The sequence below is a fragment of the Hermetia illucens genome, chromosome 1, assembly GCF_905115235.1.
Source record: "Hermetia illucens chromosome 1, iHerIll2.2.curated.20191125, whole genome shotgun sequence".
Lineage (NCBI taxonomy): Eukaryota > Metazoa > Arthropoda > Insecta > Diptera > Stratiomyidae > Hermetia > Hermetia illucens.
In genome coordinates this window covers 35,678,081-35,700,302 of record NC_051849.1, presented here as the reverse complement: position 1 = coordinate 35,700,302, position 22,222 = coordinate 35,678,081, and the positions used below count along the sequence as shown (strand labels likewise).

At 41.2% G+C, this 22,222-nt stretch overlaps 1 protein-coding gene across 3 annotated transcripts in view; it reads right to left on the bottom strand.

The window, feature by feature from the left end:
- Positions 1–22,222, bottom strand: part of LOC119647993 (facilitated trehalose transporter Tret1) — a 108,105-nt gene that overhangs the window by 5,727 nt on the left and 80,156 nt on the right. For all 3 annotated transcript variants that reach the window (XM_038049399.1, XM_038049389.1, XM_038049382.1), the window contains exons 2-4: positions 15,170–15,320; positions 489–624; positions 126–317 (exon numbers count right to left, since the gene is read on the bottom strand). In XM_038049399.1, the coding sequence (XP_037905327.1) occupies positions 126–317; positions 489–624; positions 15,170–15,298 (457 nt within the window). In that variant the 5' untranslated portion in view covers positions 15,299–15,320. The remainder of the gene's footprint in view (positions 1–125; positions 318–488; positions 625–15,169; positions 15,321–22,222) is intronic.

The window sequence follows — 22,222 nt, the reverse complement described above, 5'->3', positions numbered from 1 at the left end:
ATCTAATTCGAATAAATTAGTAACACGCTTTTATCTGGAGTGGATTCAATCATTTCTAGATAGCCTATGTGCACTTAAAAGCTACTTCTACTAATCCATGAATTAGGAACTACTGTTGCACTTACCTATTATAAACCGCGCTATCATAATTTGAATAAACATTGCCGTCTGACTTGTTTCCGTTGTCAGTGCCAGTAGCAGCCACGAGATAAAAGCTGTGAAATTTATGGTGAAGAAAGTCCTTTTACGACCGACTTTATCTAATAAGTAACCACTCAGAAGGCCACCTAATGGACACGATATCGCATTGATTGAAGCTGGAATAAAGACAAATGACAATCAAAAACCGATGTAAAGGTGAGAATATGGATCAATAATAATGTTATTGCTGAATTTATGGTCTACATGATTATATCAATGGCGATTTTATGGAGAAGATATGTTTATGATGATAAGAAAGCAGGTGAAGCGAGCGGTTTGGGGCTTACCGAACCATGAGGCCTGACTGGCAGTCAAGTAAAGTGGCCGAGTTGTGTCTGTAAGTTCTTTCAATGTTACCGCCGGGTATCCTAGCGCCATACCTCCAGAGAAAACACCTAAATTCGCTAGGACTACCATTGCAACCTGCAAAAATATGCAAATTTATCGAATATTTTAGATAATTCATTTCCAGATTTAATGTGCTAATATTGAACTGAATAAGAGGCACGAGAAATAATTTAATTCATTAGCAGATAAGCTGATAAAAGCATTTTTCTTTTATGAATCTATTTCGGTGCGTCTTCTTGATAGTAGCGCAAAAAAGAAACCATGAAAACATGATTGAAGTGTTTCAAGCACATCAACTAACTACTGAACTCCTTATCAGCCATTAATACAATCGGAGACCACATGGTAGTAAAGTTCAACGCTTCAGTCAATTTCGCTAATTAGTAATGGTAAGAATAAATCGTTTGGAGATTCATTTGAATCATATCTAAATAGAGTCCGAACGGAGTGACGCCTTACACAACTTGGTACTCTAGGTCCATATGATCGGCTGCGTTTGAATGCTGGCTCCATCATTTTTAGATAAAGTAATGAGTGCGAGATAAATGGGGCATGGAACAGATGGGATGATGTATGCAGCATGGATCACTTATGCAAAACTAATTGAAATTTCAGTTTAGTTAGCATAAAACAGAAAGATAGTTGACTTCAAATTCTAAAGAATACTCTAGATCTGATCTAAAATACAAACATTAAAGATTATTTCGAAAACCTGCGCACATACTTGTAATTATCAATTATATGACGCAATCAAGTAGTTTTAAACACTTTTGATATAAACTGTTACGTAAATGCCGGCACTACAATACTCAGACTGGCAATCATCACGTACTACCCAGAAACTAATAAAACCCCTTTTACGTATATACAGCCGAGAGAGTCATCGAAATTCTTACATATATTTGTAGACAGCTGTACGAATGGCACTTATACTGTCACCGTTGATTCATATCACTAATTGTATAAAGCACATTTTTTCAGAACTAATTAAATTACATTAATTTCGAGTATTAATAACTTGATACGCATAGCTAAGCTAATTTTGAAGAAGAACCTCGAACCCTCTTAAACTTTCCCCAATCTTTAAAAAAAGTGTTAGAAATTGCTTTGGTGTTTCCTTTTGCACCCTATCTTGACAACACTAGTTTTGAAATTAACCCTAAACCCTATGTGATCATTATATAATTATATACTTTCTGAAATAAAAGCGATCTTTAGCATCTCAATGCTAGATACATGCCTGCGTTAGCGTGCAATTGAATGCATTTTGTACTAGCGGTCCCACTCTGACAATTGCAGGGGCAAATCTAATTTCAACCTACAAGGCAGGGAAAGAACTGGTTTTGTTATTTTATTCCAAGTTGCCTGATGACCACCCCGATTCGTCCCAATTGTCATGGAAGTGTTGTGCTTGGCTTTGTGCTTGTCTCCACCGCGTGATGATAATGAAATGGAATAACAACGAATAGAATGTCATATATTATACAAAGGAGTGGACAGGAAACAACTACTTTCGGGGTTGAATTTGCAATCAATTGCGCCGGGACGTTACTGATAGGTTAATAATCTTTTAATATATTCCCATTATAACCATTATGATTGAGTGCGGTACTTTGAACGAAATTTAAGAAGGGGAAGAAAAAAACGTTCACAGGGTAGGCATGCAATTTGGGGTTTGAACTAGAATTTCAGAATGCCGGAAACAATAAAATAAAAATAACATAAAAAAAATATTAGCCCTTTTGTTGAGAAGTCTTTAGTGCGAATTCAATAGGACGGAAAATAAAATTTATTTTTTTATGTATACATAATACCACGTACTAAGTACCAAGCATTTAGGGTCGGACGGTACCTATTTAAAAGATAGTGGTGCTTGTCGGCGGTAGGTTCGTGGTAGAATCCGGGGATAACTCCCCACAACGTCGAACACGTATGCAGAATGGTGCATTTCTACATGGTTTGAACCAGACTGTGTGAGATTCCCAGGACATCAACGGGAGCCGTGAGGGATTTAGGCATAATAGCTGTAGTTGACAATATGGGAACTACAACCATTTTCTCAAAACACTAAATTTCTTTCGTTTCGCGAGCCAGTGGCTCATAGTTCATTTTGTTTTCCACTTATTTCCGTTCAATGTTGCTTTTATGTAGATAGCAACATCAAAATATACGCGGAACAACCCGTCTTGTCAACTAACAACGCTTCATAGTCGCGGACATCAGTATACCCATCGTAGACGCAGATTTCCTGTGCCGCTATGGTTTGCTAGTGGATATTCATAACAGGTCCCTCATTGACCCACCAATTTCCCTTAGGTCTTCAGGAAAAATCTCATTTTGCTCACCAAGCATTTTTTCCATCGTTTTTGAAGACGTTGCCGACGCACGTATTCGTGCACTTCTTCAAAAATATCGCACCAGCACTAGCGAGCGTAGTCGCTCTGAGCCCGTTAAGCATGATGTTCATCACCACATCAACACTTCTGGCTCCCCATTTTTCTCAAAAGTGCATCCATTACCACCGCAAAACCTATGACTGGCTCCTCTTCTATCAGCAGCTATGGCTATAGGCATGTGAAGGTGAGTCTTGGCCGGCGCCGAACGTTTTCGTGGCGATTAGTTCTGGCGGATATTATCACCCCCATCTTAAGCGCAGACTTCCTGTGTCACTATGAGCTGTTGGCAGACCTGCAAAACAAGGCCTTAATATACCCCGCAACCTCTTTACAGACGTCAGGGAAAATTTTCACCTGCGCAAACGACATTCCTTCGATTATTTTCGAGGGCGTTGCCGCCCATCGCATTCATGCACTCCTCCGAAAATACCGCAACATAACTACGGAAAGTAGCTCTCCAAGTCGGTTAAGCATGATGTGCAGCACCACATCAACACTACCGGCTCCCCGATCTTCTCAAAAATGAGTCCACTTTTGTCCAAGAAGCTTGCTGTTGCGAAGAAAGAATTCAACGATTTAATGAAACAAAGTATTTGCAGACCTCCCAAAACTGTTGGTCCTCTCCACTTGATTTGGTCCCTAAACCAAACAACGAATGGAGGCCATGCGGAAATAATAGGCGTCTGAATGCTCAGATAATTCCCGACCGATGCCACATTCCACTCATCCATTGCGCGTATTCACCTACGAACTGCCGCATTTTCACGACCTTGGATCTAGCCAAGGCGTATCATCAAATTCCTGTCGTTCCCGAAGACATTCAGAAAACGACTATCTGCACACGTTTCGGATTCTTCGAGTTCGCCAAGAGACATTTGGTTTGTGCAACGCTGCGCAGACTTTCCAGAGGTTCATCCACTCTTTATTGCGAAACTTAAACTTTTATTTCGTATATATTCGTATTTGTATTCTTCGCCCGAATATGAGCATTTGGACCTTCTCGAGTGCATTTTTCAACGTCTCCTTGAGGCCGGACTTGTTCTAAACGTTGGAAATTGCAGCTTCCTACAGAAGCAGGTGAAATTTCTTGGCTAAATGATAACCCCTAACGGAACCCACCCTAACCTAAACAAGGTTGAAGCGATGAAGAACTTTCTCAGGCCAAACAGGGAGAAGGATCTACGAAGGTTCTTGGGCATCTTTAACTTCTATCGTCGTTTCTTATCCAAGGCCGCTCATTACCAACGATCCGCAACGCTTACTTTTCTGGGTCCAAAACGGAAGAGGTTACGTGGTCTACTGAGGCCGTCTATGCGTTTGAAATGATCAAACAACAGCTTGTTGATGGAACACTGCTGGTATTTCTTCGACCAGATGAATCCTTAGCTATGTTCGTCGATGCCTCAATCACACCTGACAACCGTTAAGCTCGTTTTCGAAGTAACTCAACACAGCTCAATGTAACTACAGTGCCTACGATCGGGAGCTACTGGAAAAGACAACGTCTTTGCAGACGCTTTGTCTCAAATCTCTGAGGTCAGATTCCCCGCCACGGTCGATTAACAGGCAATCGCCAAGGCGCAGAAAGAGGACGTCTAAAGGCAAACTCCAAATACAAGTTCAAGGAGTTTCTTTTCTTATTAGCTCAAGCTCCTCTTTACTCTGCGAGACCTCAGATAAGGGACCTAGGCCGTTCATTCCGGCCGATTTTCGCACGGAAGTATTTTACGCCACACACGATCTTGGGCATCCACGCATCAGGACGACGAACTGGCCAGTCAATGGAAAATGCTGCTGGCCGTCCATAAACAAGGATGTAAACTCTTGGGCCAGACAGTGCATCGCGTGCCAAAAGTGCAAAGTCAACAACATGTAAGAAAGGAAGCCGCGTATTCCCTAGGCCAAGCGCTTCCAGACCATCCATCTCGATATCATTGTCATCATCAAGTATTGCCTCACTATTATCGATAGGTTTACGCGGTGCCGAGACCCTCTGTCGAGAGTGGATTCTACGCTGTGGTGTACCAGCAGTAATTATTACGGACCAGGGAATGCAGTTTGAGCCTACCCTTTTCTCGGAGTTAGGCAAACTCCTTGGCTTCAAACGGATCAGGACCACTGCGTACCATCCACCGTGCAATGGGATGCTGGCATCGGACGCTGAGGGCCGCCTCAATGGCTCCCGATGATCCGTCGCGGTTGCGGTGCTTGCTTTTCGTCCACCTTGGCCTCCGCAGAAGCTACTGAGAGGAGTTCACGGCCAGCCCCACGGAGATGGTGAACGGGGAAATCTGCGCGTCCCCCCGAACCCTGTGCTGGACATAAAAGCATGGTTAAAGGACTCCGGCATGCTACGTCTGCTCAGGGACGCGGCCCAATCCGCCTTCCCGACACACCCCAGGAACCTTGAGACGTGCTCACAAGGTGAACGGGTGGACGGGTTGCTCTACTGAACCCGCACAGTTTCAACTGGGTGAATTGAATTTATATAAATGAATAGAAAAATAAATAAAAGTCCCAGTTTTTATTTAAAGACAACGGCTCTACGTATGCATTAAGCAGAATTATCAAGTAATGCCTACGGCTCATATCGGTAAACCGGACATGTTCCCGTTATCAACCCATGCTTGTATGCAAGATTTTAGTGAATTACCCTTCATACAGCATTTTGCCTGTTTGAGTATTAAACTGGTACCATTACAGTACAGCTAGAAATGAATTGGTCCAATGTCTCTAACGCCGAACCACACACCCTGCACTGGTCATTCTTCACCCGTTCTTTCATTATGAGCATCGTATAAGCCCGGGTGGCGACCACGTCATCCTGAATGGCACATAGAAACCCCTCCACCTCAGCAAAGAGCTCCCCGGAACACAGCCATTTGTTGCAAATCGACAAGTGACATGCAAAAGCAATTAACATGTTTACCGTGCATCGGCTGCGACTTCCAATCATCGATCCGCTCTCGGTCTGGCTTCACTCCACTCAAAGAATCCAAAGAACTATCCTTCAAGTTAAGTGGAGTCAGTCCATAGTCTGCTTTACAAACTGCTGCATGCAAGTGACTGGCCTGCTCTTTACTGTAAAAATAAGCGTGCAGCGAGTCGCCTTGGCGGTGATGTTGTGCCGCCAAGTCAACCACGCCCCTACCTCTGATGTCCAGAGGCAGGTTCATCATAACTGTCGTCAAAAACTTTATTAGTTTCGGATCAATCCGATACAGACGTGGGACATCGATTAGCTAGGTATGTGGGACGCTTCCAAAAACCTTGGCATAATCGATATAGCAACTAAAGAGACTTCCTTGGCCCTAGTTCCCTGTTCTACAACTACCGAGCCGGTAATGAGTTGTTCTTTGCAACTCCTTGACCCAACTTGGAAGCCCTTCTGCTCCTCGGACATGTTATTGGTCTCGAGGTGCTCATTCACCCTTTCACTAGCAATGGACGCTACGAATTTGTAGTGGGTTGGTAAGCAAATAATCGGTCTTGTGTCTGCGCGGTCCTGCACCGTATCCTTTTTAGGAACAAAGTAGGTAATTCTCGCATTGAGGACTAATCGCCTGATTTATGCACCAACCAATTGAGTATGCTGGTAAATTGTTTATACGAGAAATTCTGAACCCGATCCAGACCAGGACCTCTGCAGTTCTTCGAGTTGTTTATGGCACGTCAAACCTCCTCTTCTATTTCCTCGCAAAATTCATGCCGGTCGTAGTGGCATGGCGGGTACCATCGGCATGGTCAAAATGCTGGGTTAAACCCACCTCAAAATTCTTGCGCTTCTGTTACCGGAAATTCACTGAATGATCTGAAAAACTCCGTGGTTCCTCGCGTAATTTGCAATCTAAACGCGTCTGGAGTGACTATCGACATTTCGTCGTAAGCAACGGCATACGACAGAAAGTTTCTGCTTAGTGTGTCCAGGATTTCAACTGCGGGTATTTGACTGGGGATGGCTAGTACCTGTAAACCGTTTGCCCTTTATTTCTAACCCGTCTGCTGGCAATGCCAATGCTGATTTGAATCAGCCTAGCAATGTGCAATCTCATACCTGCAACTGCATCACAATACACAATATTGCAGCAGCAACATATCAGCACATAGTCGAAATGCAATCTCATCACTGATTTGAGATAGAATATTCGGAGTTGCCAGAGATGCATAGAGCCTGAGAATGCCTGGTTCATACAAAGGATTAATTTCCAAAAATTCTATACTCGCTCTCTTGAATCCATCCCAAAGCTCAGCGAAGGCTTCAGCTGGACGGTGAAGAAGAATGCTCCGGCAAGTACTGAAACTGTTGCCTGCAGTGCGGCGTGGTGATGTTGAGCCAACAGACTCTTGGTCAGCAGTTTCCGCGATGACCTCAAGTCGAACACGCTTCCTGACGATGGCCGGGATTTTGTCACTGCGAGTTTTAAAGTGCGGTTCCGTATCTTCATTTACTTCAGCTAGTGCTGTGACGTACTCTTTTGAAATATTTGCAATATTGTTGAAAGAAAACCCGGAATTATAAATGGAAATAAAATCGAACTAAATTCTGTTAATTTGAGGACTTCGTTTCCTCCTCCTCCTCTCTACGCACTGGTAAAAGACTCGAATGATTGCATAATGACATGTGAGGTATCGGAGTGCTCAAAGGACTTCCGACATTCCTGAGCCTGGCTCACACGGCGGCAAGCAAGCACGTGTCGACGGACCTTCACTGTCAATTTAGCCATGTTTTTAAGTTTCTGGGATAGCTCTCCCTTCTTGGACGTCTCCTGCCAGTCAGGATGGTGGATAGACCATCACAAATCCCATGCATCACACCGAACAATCAATTTCACCCTCTGAATTTTCAACCTTCATACTACGGTTATGACCAGATTTCCCGTTCCAAAATAGCATGCTGGTTCCCAAAACTTTCCCCTATCAATCGACCGTTAGTCATGTCAGTCTTGGACATCGGTCCATCATCTGTTGCGTTTCTCGGCCAATGATGGGAAACTTTGATTTTCGATTTCAAAACCGCTTGGGCAAAATGCATTTCATTGCATAGTAACATGGGTATGTATACATCATTGTGGTACGAAATGTATAAAAAGACACATCGGTGCTGAGCGAGTACTATTAAAAATCAGCAATCTTATCGTTGTTTTGTATCAGATTTGATGAACCTCTCCTAGCCTCCGTCTCCACAAAATAGATTACTTCATTATTTACAAATAATCCACTTCTCCCATAATTTCAAGATGCAATTCAACCATTTACCCCACATGCACAACAAGTTTACTAAATTAAATAGTCCTAAACACAATTCACGCCAATAGCTCAAACTAGGTTTTAAATTGTGACTGATAAAAGTGATGGCAAACAGCAATAAATTGTGCTAATATGATGCGTTCTATTTGCAAATGCAAAACACTTTGTGGACCCACGTGAACAATAATATCAACAATAAGCAATAAAAGTGATATTTTGAATCTGATGATTTAATTCAGCGATCTTCAGATAAGGAATGTAAATCGGGGTGTAGGGTACGTCAATGTGTCGCTTACATCGCTCTGCATTACATCAGAATATGTATGACACATAACCGAGCTATTTTCATAAAAATTCATAAACATGTTTTCATCTTTAGTTGCCAGATGAGTTTAATCAATTATATTCACTTTAATCTGATTTCTTGAGTGAGTAAAGAAACAATGTTCAAAGCAGGTTAGAGTGTCTAAGTATCAAAACATCGATAGTTACTTTATTTGCGCGGTACGAAAGTCAAATTTAGGAATATTAACATAACCCCTGCACAAAGATATATACCAGCAAATATTTCAGGAGTTTTCTGAAAATATTCATCGATAAGGACATTACTCATAGACATGAGTTTCGTCCAGTAAAGGAATAACAAAATCAAAAAATCAAAATCAATCGACTATGGTGCGGTCGCCATTTTCCCCATATCCTAGCTCCCTCAACCTATGGACCATTTCTAAAATCTGTTTTTTGACTATCCAATTTATCACAAATTTAGATCCTTTTTACTAAATTTCAAATATTGACTGAGATGCGGGTTTTTTCTAATTTTCGTGAAAATTCCCTCCTTTTCGCATCGTGTTTTCGTATACGTTCTATGTGACTTATCACTATCAACCTGATTTAGTAACTATACCATTAGGGTCAAGCAGTGCACTACAGTATAGACTGACGCGGAATATAGCTCCCTGGGGCCAACCAATCTCTCTTTGAGAGTGAGCTGTCTCTCCTGGAAAGCCACCCAGGGGCCAAGCCTCTCGTCTACCAAGGGTGTTAGTGAGTGGTGATAGCCACATCCTGTACGAGGTGACCCTATTATTGACAAAACGCTACAGATCTAGACTGGGGGTTGAAAAACACTTCCCTAAATTCAGGGTGTCAAGCGAACCGTGCCTATTGGATAGTTTGCAGTCGGGGGTAACTGACTGTATTCGAACGGAGCCTCACTGATACCTGGTCGCCTCAGTGAGTCAGTTTGACCTTACCGTAGAACGGGAGGCTCCTAATCCCTATACTCGTGGGAATCAAATGAGTAATGTTCCAAAAATAGTGAAAATAAAAAAAACTACAACCAAACAAACGGAACCCGTACCACACAAAAACAGGTGATTGCACCCAAGAAGGGAGAAGTGAGGCCGTCAGGAAGGAGACAGGCCTCAGAAAAAGTAAGTTTTGATTATTTCAAATAATGCCAAACATGTGAAGCCGACATTAGATACGATGTATTTAGACTTATAGGACTTTGAAACCCAACACCATTTGAAATAGCGATATAAGTCGACTAAATGCAATAATTAAATAGCCTGATTGCGGATGAAACCGAATTTCTCAGAAACTCAAATGCCCTAATCGAACGAGGAAAAATTCACAACAGATTACATAATCATAGCTCTCTGTGGGGCTTACCTTAACATGTCATGGGCTAACAGATTTCATATATGTCTCATGCATGCTCCCAGGAAGAATTTCCATCAGGTCACAGGTGAAATTTTAATACATAATTTGCGGTATACCTTGCATTTTTCTGACAAAAAAACCTTGTTTTCTTGCACTACTTAACTATTCCGAAGATCAAGTACCAGCTCCTAGCAATAGAGAAAACCCACCGAGTATCATCTCCGCTCACAAACGCAGCTATCCCTGGAAAGCCGATGCTGTAATTTTTCCAGAATTGACTCAAGAGAAGGGAGCGATGGAACAAGGAATCATAAAATGCTATGCTGCAGGGAAAAAGAGGATGCAGGCAATTAAAAATATTTTTATGCGACTTCAGAGCAATCCAACGGGAAGCCCTTGATCCTGCTTAAGCTGTGCAACTAGAAGATTCTGTAGCGGTTGCCGTCTATGACACTGGTGCCAAATTCGACCGAACTGACGTCAGCCTCGCTCTCTTCTACGCCAGCCATTGACGAGTCAGGCCACGTTTCTTAAATTCCTTTTAATAAATTTATCTTAAAATAAATTGTTATTTCGTCTAGACTTGTTGTGGTTATCGTTTTTCTAGCCTCAGCGAAAGTCTAACAACATTCAGGCCATCTTAAGCATTTCCGAGACGATGGACCTAAGTTGTTCGAAATGGTGGATAGCATGTTTCAAATGACTGAATCCTGTGTGATATCTTCCGTTTCGTCCTCCTAAGGAGGACCTAGCATATATACGGAGTTCATCCGGCAGAATCTTCAAAGACCCGCGGGTGATCGCCAGGACGAAAAACTGCGTCAGAGCGCAATCCGCGTTCATGGCGATCAAAAAAATTAGTTAGAGTATATGGAAACCTTGCGGTGATTACAGACAACTGAGTGCAGTCACAAAGCTTGATCGACACTCGATGCGCCGTATGCAGGATATGGTCTGGCTGGGAAGCTGAGCTTTTCGGAAATCGACTTGTTAAGAGCCTACTACCAGTTGCAAGTCGCCGAATCGGACATTCCTAAAACAAACCACTGTGGTCACTCCATTCGACTTATTCGAGTTCACAGTTGTGAGCGTTTCAATTTTGAAACGCCACATAGTTGCTTCAGCGCTTTATAAACGACCTCTGAACTTTTTCATTTGCTACATAGATGATTTTTTTATAACATCTTAGAACGTAGAACAGCAATTGCTATACCTCAGATTAAAGTGTATATTGGGAATTGGTGAGATGGAATATCTTGGGTATCTCGTCAACCTGCGCTACCACAAGCCCAGTGGGTTGAAACGACTAACTTGCGAGACGCGGAAACCATGCAGGACCCTTGTTTAGCTTTTTAACAGTGGAAATGACTCATGTGGAAAGGTGGTTATATACGCCGACGTTCGTCATATTCGACACATGCTCGAAGGCATTGATTTCATGGTGAAAACCCATCATAAACCATTGACTTATGCTTCTAATAAGAAAACTGACAAGACTTTCCACGCAGTTTATAACGAGGACTGAGCACGTCTCTGGAGAGTGAACAAGATCATCGATGGGTTGTCCACGATTGAGTCAATTCTCTTGCCATCAGATATCGACACCCAATTCCTAGCTGTTGAGCAAATAAAGGACATGGACCTACAAGACATCCTCTCTTCCGGTTTCACGTTTTTGCAGCTGCTTCCAGTGACATTGGGTTGTTATTCGATTTACTGAGGTACGCCCACGCCCATGGCAACGATTATACCGTTCATTCCAGAAACGCTGCGTAAAACTGCTTTCGGCATATTCCATCGTAACTCTCATTCCAATAGTTGTGCCAGTTACAAATTAACCTAGAAAAATTTTGTTTGACCAAATATACATCGCGGCATGCGTAGTCTGGAACAATGTATTAGCTGCCCTGGCTCCAAGGTCGTGAAACACACGAAAATCGACCTACAGCCTGCCTGATCCATTTACTTGGAGATCTCTAATGATCTCTCCCGAGGTTTCAAGTGGTGGTTGAATATGCTGGATCGGTTTTCTCGCGAAGCCATTGCTATTCCAAATTAATCAGCCGAAACATTCATTGTTAGCCCTTTCCTTATTTCACAAAGATATCCTGCCTACCGCCTTGTTCATCATTATAAATGGTGCAACAATCGGCATCCGGTCTACGTCTTCCTTAATAAATAACGATTTGGTGCCGAAGTTCACCAATTCCCCTTATCCGTAAAAGCAGTCTAACGTCTTGGCGTGCGCCATACTCCATCTGAGGCAGAGTCTGCCGCGTCTTCTTTGGCCCTTATAGACTTTGTGGGCTGAATCATCCTCATCCATATGGAGTAAGGGACCAGCGCACCGCAATTTGCAGAGCTGTATTTTATCCACAACCAAGCGGTAGTGGTATCTCTCATAAATTTCGTCGTTATAGGAGCTACGAAATCATCTATCCTCCTGTGGGGGAGCCAAAAATTCTTTGGAGGATTCTTCTCTCGAACGCGGCCAAACGTTCAATTTTTCCTGCAGTCTCCGTGTAATACAGGAGGACTGGCAAGATCATTGTCTTGTACACTAAAAGCTTTCATCCTATGGTGCGACGATTCGAGCGAAACAGTTTTTTGTAAGTTGAAATAAGCTTTGTTGGTACCCAACAACCGTGTGCGGATTTCATCATCAAAGCTGTCTTCGGTTGTGATTTTCCACCCTAGATAGGAGAAATTATCAACGGTCTCAAAGTTGTAGTCTCCGATCTTTATTGTCCTCATTTGACCAGTACTATTTGATATTATTCCGCCTTACCTTCATTAAAGTACAGCCAAAAATCTCGCGCCACCTGATAGATCAGTATGAAGTTAGACTACACATCTCGGATTGCTCTTCCCATACTGTCAAACATTGTCAGCGTAGACCAGTAGTTGGGTGAACTCAAAGAGGATGGTGCCTCTCGCAATAACATCAGCTTCACGGATCACTTTTTTCAGGGCCAGGTTAAAGAGAACGCATGATAGGGCATACCCTTGCCTTAGACCATTGTTAATGCCAGGATTCGAAATTCTCTCATGGCTATGTGCAGTTTTACCCTGGCTATGATATGATAGGCGGCCTTAACGTCGATGAAAAAATGGTGTAATTGATGTCCATATTACAACAGTTTTCCCATCGCTTGCCGCAGAGAGAAAATCTGATCTGTTGCTGATTTACCTGGATTGAAGCCTCTTTGGTTTGGGCCAATAATGTTCTGGGCGCATGGGGCTGTCTGGCCTAGCAAGATAGTGGAGAATATCTTATAGATGATACTCAGCAACGTGATACCTCTATAATTGCTGCACTGCATGATATCCCCCTTTTTAAGGTTTTGTTTGTATTAGTTTTGACTTTTCCTGAAAAGGTGGGGAGTGCGGGGGGTTGAAAGTGGTCATTTTTTTAACGAACCCATTCTCGGGAACTACCCAACCGAAAAATCTGGAAAAAATCAGGGGGCTGCCACTATATGGTGTCTAGGCTTCGAAATACCCTCCATATCGATACCTGTTCAAATAAAGTTAATAATAGTATATTACTATAATTTTTTGTAATTGGCAGGAAAACCCCCCTTAAGCTCACCCTAGAATCACAAAATTTTGCAGCAATGTAGGCTACAGTATAGATCATGATCCTGCCACATTTGGTGAAAATCGCACTATTACTAATAAAGTTATACTAGGTCAAATCTGTGCTCCTCTGTAAATTCAAGACTATGAATGTCAATATCACTTGAAAGTGGATATTTTCACATAATACATATATGCATATTTTACGTGCTACATGCTAATGGGACAAATGCACACCCAAATCTCTTTATAAAAGAAATACACAAAACCTTTCATACCTGAAGCGTCTAGCTTCTGGTTTCCCGACTTGTTATGTATGGAATAGACAACGCCTCGTTGCCTGTCATAGATTCGCTGTCCTTCATCTTGAGCATCAATTGATAAACCACTTGGTGTAATTGGTGGCCTCCATATTTAACTAGTTCGACTGTAATTCATTCGACTCCTGGCGACTTATGCTTCTTGCGCCGATGGAGTGCACGGACTGTTTCTTCAATGGCGGTGGCAGCATTTGTCCGTCGTCTTCAGTTGACGGGACCACCAACTCTCCGATGTTATGGTTTTTGAGCACTTCATAAAAATATTCAACCCATCGCTCCAATATGCCCATTCTGTCAGAAATCAGATTTCCTTCATTGTCTCGGCAGGATGAGCATCGAAGTGTATAAGGCTTCATCCTACTGACTTGTTGGTAACACTTCCGCACCTGGTGCAGGTGTTCACTGTACTTGTGAGTTCACAGATTTCTTGGTTCTCCCAGGCTTTCTTTTCCGTCTCTGAAGTCGCTTCTCCAATCGACAGAGTTCGTGATTGGCCTCTGCGCGTGCCCGCGTTCTTTGAGAGTGCAGCATTGCCCGGTATGCAGCATTCCTCCGTTGCTAGCTTATATTAATCGTCAAACCAGCCATTTCGATATTTTTTGCGACTGGAGCCAAATGTGTTTTTGTGACTATACCAATGATAACGTTCACCACCTTGTTAGGAAAGCGAAATAGCCTCAAACAGGATCTCAACGCCTCGCCAGCTGTTTATAGAGCAATTCTACGATTACCTGGAAAATGGCAATGCAGACACACCTTTTCCTGCAAAGGTTCAGAGAGCACATAAGAGAGTGCTGACCAACATGCTCGCCCATGACCACGTGCTCGCCAGGATAGACTCTATCAATATTCTGTTTGAATATTTCTAGGCCTAGCTATGCATAATGAATGCATTTCTAACCTCCTGCTAACAATTGTCACAACTATCTACATTGGGAGTCCATATTCGCTTTATAATGCTGATTGTGAACATTCTTCTTTACTTAGAATATAGAAGAAAATCTATTGAGGATCAAGTTTAGATAATCAAGCCATTATTGCGTATATTGGGAAAGGAAGACGAAGGGGCATCATACTCATTGCTTCTGGATGAGGAGGTTATCGACATCGTTTTTTTTTCACTTTTACTCATAGAATGACCCCTCATTCATACAATGAAATACAAATATGGATTCCGACAGTACTAAGCGAGAAAATCGCGTCTAATCTTTTCTGAAATCTGAAATTCTAATTAATTTTTTTTCCACGCAAAGCCTTGAAATAAAGTTTTCATTCCCATAGGTTATCACTTTGAATTCCGTATTAAAGTAAATATGTACGTATATAGTATGGTGTATTCTTTCAGCAGATTTTCTTTACTACGATTAATTAAAACAATTTTATGTTGTAGATATTCCGCAATAATCTTACCTGTCTAAAAACCGCTTTACCTCCCAATCCGAGAGGTTTGTGTTTATCTTTAGCATCTGCAACTGTTTCTGGAGCCTTCTCCTCAGTCTTGAATGTTGTAAGTTCCTTGTTGGTATTCAAATTTGTCATGTTTGAATCTTTTATACACCCTCTGGAAAAATACGAAAAATAATCATCATTTAAAAAGGGTATACATTTTCAATCACATTCTTTGAACGAAAAATCAAATTCACTGAAATTCCCTTCAAAATTCAATAAGGGTTGAATGCTCGCTAATATAGACCGGTCAGTGATTAATGAAGTTAAAATTCAGTGGTTCATTGTAATTAATCACACGCATAATTCCCCAGACACTTAAGATGATTAGAACCATTGTTCCGCGTTGACCCCAGACCAATGTATCCAGTTAGAGAATCTTAGGAGGGTCGCGACGCGAAGAAGATACCACCGTCACTCAGTGAAATGATAACCCAGTCAATAACGTAATTAATTGGGTAGACCCTCAGATTTTTCACGTGACAATTATTGTAAAAAATTGGGTGAAAGGGCAACAGTCAGAAAGTCCCCGTCTAAATTTAACAACATTTTACTAGTTTGTTGACGACTAAACAAATATAGACTCTCCTAGTGAATCAATTGAAATGATAGTGAGGTCGATTAGCGGACTGCATTGTTTTCAAGGAGATGTCAGCCCCCATGTCCGTGTGTTCAATTTATTGATTGTTTAAACGAATATTAATTGAGAGTTATGAATCTTTTTTAAACTCTCAGTGGAGCTTGTGTTGCTATATTTAAATGCTTTGTTTTCGTTATGGTTCCGTAACACTAAATCAGCCGTTTTCCACGAGTTCGACGGAGGAACAACAATTGATGGTAGTGAAAAAATACGGAAGCTATACCAGTTCTAAATTTAGTTCAGAAGAGACAATGCGATAGTAAGCTGAGAGAGCACACGAATTTCCTTTTTATTTAAATACTTAGAAAAGTAAAAAGAAAAAGGATTATATTTGGTTTTCCCTTGATTAGTCCTCTCTTTCAGAAATTATCTCGTTCCTAAGAGAGCAAGTATCTATGCATCTACATGTATATGCGCTTTGCTTCAGAAAAACGAAAGTTTTAAGTAAACTATTCTACGCTAGACAGATGTTTTGAACAGAAAGCGTACAGAGAAATGTCAGCCGCGAGGAAGTCCATGCCTTGGGGATAGCAAAACCATGAAATGGGGTCTTTCAACTTTCTGAAAATATCTCGGCCACTGTGAATTAAATAAAGAACTGCATCCGACTGAAGGCGATCTGTCTTCCGAATTGTCTTACATTTGGTTCCATACCGGTAGAGACTAACATAAATTCGTGGGTACTAAAATTTTCGGTTGCAGTAAAATCAGTACCAATTTTATTCAATTTATACTAGGGCCTGATATATGTTTATATCCTAAAATCTATTCATTATCAGCTCTAATTATCTAAAACTCAAAGTTATTATCAGAAAATATTGAGAAGTGGTATGTGATCATCACTTTTTGGGGGAAAAGAGAGAGAGGGGAAAAGAGAGAGAGCAGGGGGGAGAGAGGCACTGTGGCCTGAATAGCTGTGTAATATCTGCGTATTTCAGAGAGCAGCTGGGGTGAAATTCACTCCGTTCACTCGTTATTACATAACGACGAAATCTACGAGTGATACCATGAGCGTCTGGTTGTGGATAAAATCCAGCTCAACAGGGTGCGGTGGGCGGGTCACTTAATCCGTATGGATGAGGATGATCCAGCCCGGAAAGTCTATAAGGGCAATATCTATGGTAGAAAAAGAAGACGAGGCAGACTCTGCCTGAGATATAGCGATGGCGTGGGCCAGCACGCCAGACAGTTTTTAGGGATATATAATTGGTGGACCTCACGGCAAAACCGGGGTGTCTTTAGTTCCTTATTAAGTCAGGCCTAGACCGGATACCAGTTGTTGCGCCGTTGATGATGATGATGAATAGTATTTACTACTAAGCCGAGGTGATGACTCCCTTGTAGGCTGAGGTGGTCTAGAATTCATTCAAAGTATTCCCTCGTATCGTAAATGTAGAGGCCAGCAGCTAGGATTCTCTAACTTCCTTATGCTTCGGAAACCGCTGCCATGTCTCGAAATCGAACTGAACAGTCAGCTGTTGCGGACTTCACAGCTCTAACTACGGCAAGCTATGAGCGCGTCCGTCAGACACGGCAGTGACAGAACTACATAGGAGAAACTTCGATAAATATCACATTGTGTAGAAATTCTATTTAAATAAAAAACAATTTAAATAAATAAATAAAAATAAATGAAACTATTTAAATAAAAGACAATGTAAAACAAGTCGGGAAACCGGAAGCTGGACGCTTCAGGTACGAAAGGTTTTGTGTATTTCTTAGTACGTAGCACGTAATATATCCATATATTATGTGAGAGTATCCACTTTCGGGTGATATTGACATTCATAGTCTGCAATTTTCAAAGAAGCAACAAATTTGAGGTATTATAACTTTGTTAGTAATAGTGCGATTTCTACCAAACTTGGTAAAATCATGCTCCATATTATAGCCTATATTACTGCAAAATTTCATGGTACTAGGATGAACTTAAGAGGGGTTTCTAACCAATTACAAAAAAATGTAGTAATATACTATTATTAACTTTATTTAAACAGATATCGACATGGAAGGTATTTCGAAGCCCCGGCACCATATAGTGGCAACCTCCTGATTTTTTTCAGATTTTTCGGTTTGGTAGTTTCTGAGAATGGCCCCCTTAAAGAAATGATCGCTTTCAACCCCCGGCGCTCCCCTCCCTTCTAATGAATGCCAAAACTAAGATCGGCTTTGAAAAGTGCTAATCGAGGCCTTTAATTTGATATCCCACATGACTATATTTGATGAAAAAAAATTTTACACCCCCCTTTTGCATGTATGGCGACCCCCCCTTAAATTCGACGTAAAAGGATGTAATTCACTGTATGCGTGAGCGTTCACAGTTCCCACCTTTCTACCAAATTTGGTCTCAATCGCTATAACCGTCTCCGAGAAAAATGCGTGTGTAAACACAAAACCTTAAAAATGATAGAACCCAATACCATACAGCTACAATCTTTTGTTTTAGTCAACAATGTATGATTGGGTTCTGGAATGTGTGTACGCGTTGGTAAACTCCCCAGAAAGTTTGGTTGCTCAATTTTTGGCGATAAATTAACTGGTGCAAGCAAGGTGGGGTTCACAAGAGCATCATCCAGCGCTGTACTATTGTACGAGAGCAAACATAAATCTAATATCAGATTTATCCTTACCGCATATGCCACCTCTACATGTTCTGTAACTCCTAATCCAACAGAATATTGACTGCGAGTTTTCGGTCCAGAATAGCGCACTAAAGTAAATTTGCGATATAAGGAAGAAAAATGCTTTCTCTGAACAACTGACGTGTTCACAGTCCAGGAGAGACTTCTTAAATGGGACAGTGTGATTGTGACAGGTTTGCGGATTTCCGCCTTCATCAGATCGACCACATTGCAATTGGCAGAAGGTTTAGCAGTTGTCTTTTGGTTGCACGTGAATTTGCTTACGTATTGCGTCTGTGTCTCCTTCCAGGGTAGATAAGCCTCAACTCCGAAGTTCAACATGGTCCGCTTTCTGGAGCCGACTGTCCTTCGGCGACGAATAAACTATCTTGCTAACCATACATAGTCATGTTGAACATTTCAGTATTGATAAGCGTTAGACCACCATACTGCCATAGCAGAAGGTCGCGGTTCAAATCCGACTGATGGAAGAGGGATTTGTCATCGTGACTAAATATCGGATATGCACATCGAAGGCGCGAACCTCCGCGCCAATATGAGTTTGCCTCCAGCGCTGCATTCAATGGCTGCAGAAACAGCTGACGGTCTGACATGAGACTGGGGCGAATAAAATGACAGTATTTGTGTGAACAACAGAAAAGTCGAGTCACGTCCGCCGACCAAAGAGTAAAAGAAAAATTGTAACGCCAACATATCTGAATTTAAGTAACAAAGGAATGCAGTACATATGGTTGAGAATTATAAGAATATATTATGGTGACAGTTTGGTAACACCAAAAGAGTGTTTAAATTTCAAAGTGGTGACCCCATTTTGTTGAAGCGCCTGGTCAAAACGAATATTTTCGTGTTCGCGTTAAGAGCGGCATCGATAACTGTTCCAGCTGACGAAAGATATAGTTAACGGAACGTTTTGCGCAAGAGGAGCGTAGCAGCCAAAGTGAAGTTTTTTGCTTTTCTGGTCTTCAAGCTTTTGCGTGCCCTAGTTCGTCGAAAATCAAAGTGAGAGTTTGCTAATACGGGAATAAATCGGGCGGCAGTAAAGTGCCTTAAGAACACATTAAATACGGACTCCCGTCAGACTGGTGTTTGTCGATAAATACATCAAAATTAGCGGGTACCATAAATGATACATGAAATACAGCTCAAGTGCAGATACTACAAGCTCCCTCCGGTCTCTGCCAGACCGTTTTCCACGTGGCTGCGGAAATTGTTGCGTCGGCGGACGCAAATCCAGTTGAACCACAGTCGTTATCCGCTCCGGTGGGCCGTCCTTTTTCTCCTCTCTCCCGGAATCACGGAGGAATATGTCGCGCAGGCGAAATCCGCGGAAGGCGCGATACCGCCGCTGGCGGCAGTAGTGGTTAGGGTGTCTTCCTTTTGGTGACGCAATCCGGCTGCGTGGCTTCGCCAGTTGGAGGTGCAATTTGTGCTGGCAGACGTTATGGCGGACGCCACAAGGATCAACCACGCACTTATCGGTCTCGATGAAGATAGAAGCAGCTGGTTCGGCGCCTTTCAGTGAATGAGGAAGCAAAGCTGAACCACTTCAGTAGCACTGAATAGCTTCAGTGACCAGCTGCGTAGCGGACTTGTAAGCTCGGCCTTAGGTCATTTTGTAACGGACGAAGTTCGCGGTGAGTCCTTGAGCAAGTCCACCTTCCTGGAGGTTACTGCACTGCCGGTGTGGAGTATACCATCATTCTGTTTCCAGATTACAAACGTCTTCAAATCAACTGCTTCTATTTTTTGCAACTGTAGTCAAATATGTGTGTTCTCGTTCCAATGGCAACGTTTTTCAGTCGATTGTGAGGATGCTTCGTCTCCAGAGCATCTGGATAAAGGATTTACTACCTAGGTTGACCCACGTTTATTTGTGGATCTCCTTCCGGGTAAGCCAGGTACTTCCAGCAGTCATTTATTTTGACACTGTTAGTCGGATAGTCCATTGCCATTGGTACACTTATGCAAGTTAAGATCATCTATACGTTGTTGTTAATAACTCCTACCCCGTAGAATATATCCTTCTCTAACTCTGCAGTCCCCTCTGTAGAAGCATGAATAAAGTAGGTTTCATTTTTTGACTGATTGAAAAATAGCTATTATACATGGTAAAGTTGCTCTTTTCTAGGAAACCAGTCCTACTTGTTCACAATACAACCTATCTTTAATAGCTCCGTTGTTGAGATACATAAATGAAGCTGGGGATTCCGTGGATAGATAAGTTTTGGCTATGTAATACATTACATCGCAAAAAGAAATCTACACTTTCCATCTACAATTTTAAGCAATTGTAAATTTGATTTCAAATGCAGTTATTCGAAATTGGCAACTATAATATAGCTTTCAAAAGCACCCCCATGGACATTACGCATAAAAAATAAATGGCAACCGTTTCAACAAATTAAGACCAATTACTGCAGCTTCTTAAGTTGGGCATAAAAAAAAAACTTTTAATTTGAATTTATATTCAACCACTTAGCATTAACAAATCGCATTATAAAATTCGCCATTCTCTTCGAACTATTTTTTTTCTCGTATCTAGAAATGTCCGACATTGAGCAGAGACAAAGAGAATGAAATACGCATCCATAAACCGTTTCTATTGCAACAATTTATCAATGAATATCTTCCAATAAACACAAATCTACATTTGATTTAAGATTAATGACATTGGAGCTAACACGTTTTTATATTGAATTTTTAATGTGATTCGTTTTATTGATAACATTCACATGCCTACCCCCTTGGCAACTAGACAAATCAAGTGATAATGATAATGAAAATTTGTACGGTCGTTAGTGTTATGTATATTTTTTTTCTGTTTCTAGTTTTTTGCGTGATGTGAAAATGGATTCATCGGGATTGAAATGTGGACAGGTTTTCAAATGTTTATTTACAAAAAAAAAAAACTGCCCAATTTCAAGTATATCAGATCGCAAAATTAACAAAAAAAAACCAAGAAACAAAATAAAATCAATTAAACTTTACTTATCACATAATTCACAAGGATCCAAATAAACATTAAATTGACGAATGGCAATTGCATGAAAATAGTGACCCTGAAATCCGGATACGTCATCTATCAATAACTTTCAACATCAACTCTAAGTACAATAAACAATTCAATATTTATCTCCTGCTCTACTTTCAACTGATCAGATAGCTTCCTGTCAATATATGATCTAAATATCTTTTATTCCAGTTTGATCACGAAAGTATAAAATCACTTATCAGCCCCCGATTATCTACTCTAAGTAGACAGATATTACAAGTATTTCTAAACAATATACTTTGTGGTCACAAAACAATGCCTCATTACTCAATGTCTTCTTGTTTGTCTTTATCGCAATTGTAAACTTTATTGTAAACGTGATAATAATTTCGAAATTATAAGTTAAAGTGCACTGTACACAGATTTTTTGATAATATGCATTGAGGGTCAGAACGAAATATTGAAAAAATGCATCATCTTGTCTTTTATCTTCAGATTGAGTCAACCGTAGAAAAATACATATCAATACAACATGAGTAAATACTAAAAATCATAACTACGCTTTAGATTCCAAACTTGACCATGGGATCATCCTCCAAAATAATTTTAAAATGAAACCTGCCAATTATTGCTTTTGATTCTTTCGTAAGTTAGTAGCTTCTATCTGCGTCTTAGTTGCATCAAGGCTGCAACAAATCTCACTCTTAAATGTCATTCTTTTCATTTGTTATCAATGTACCCCG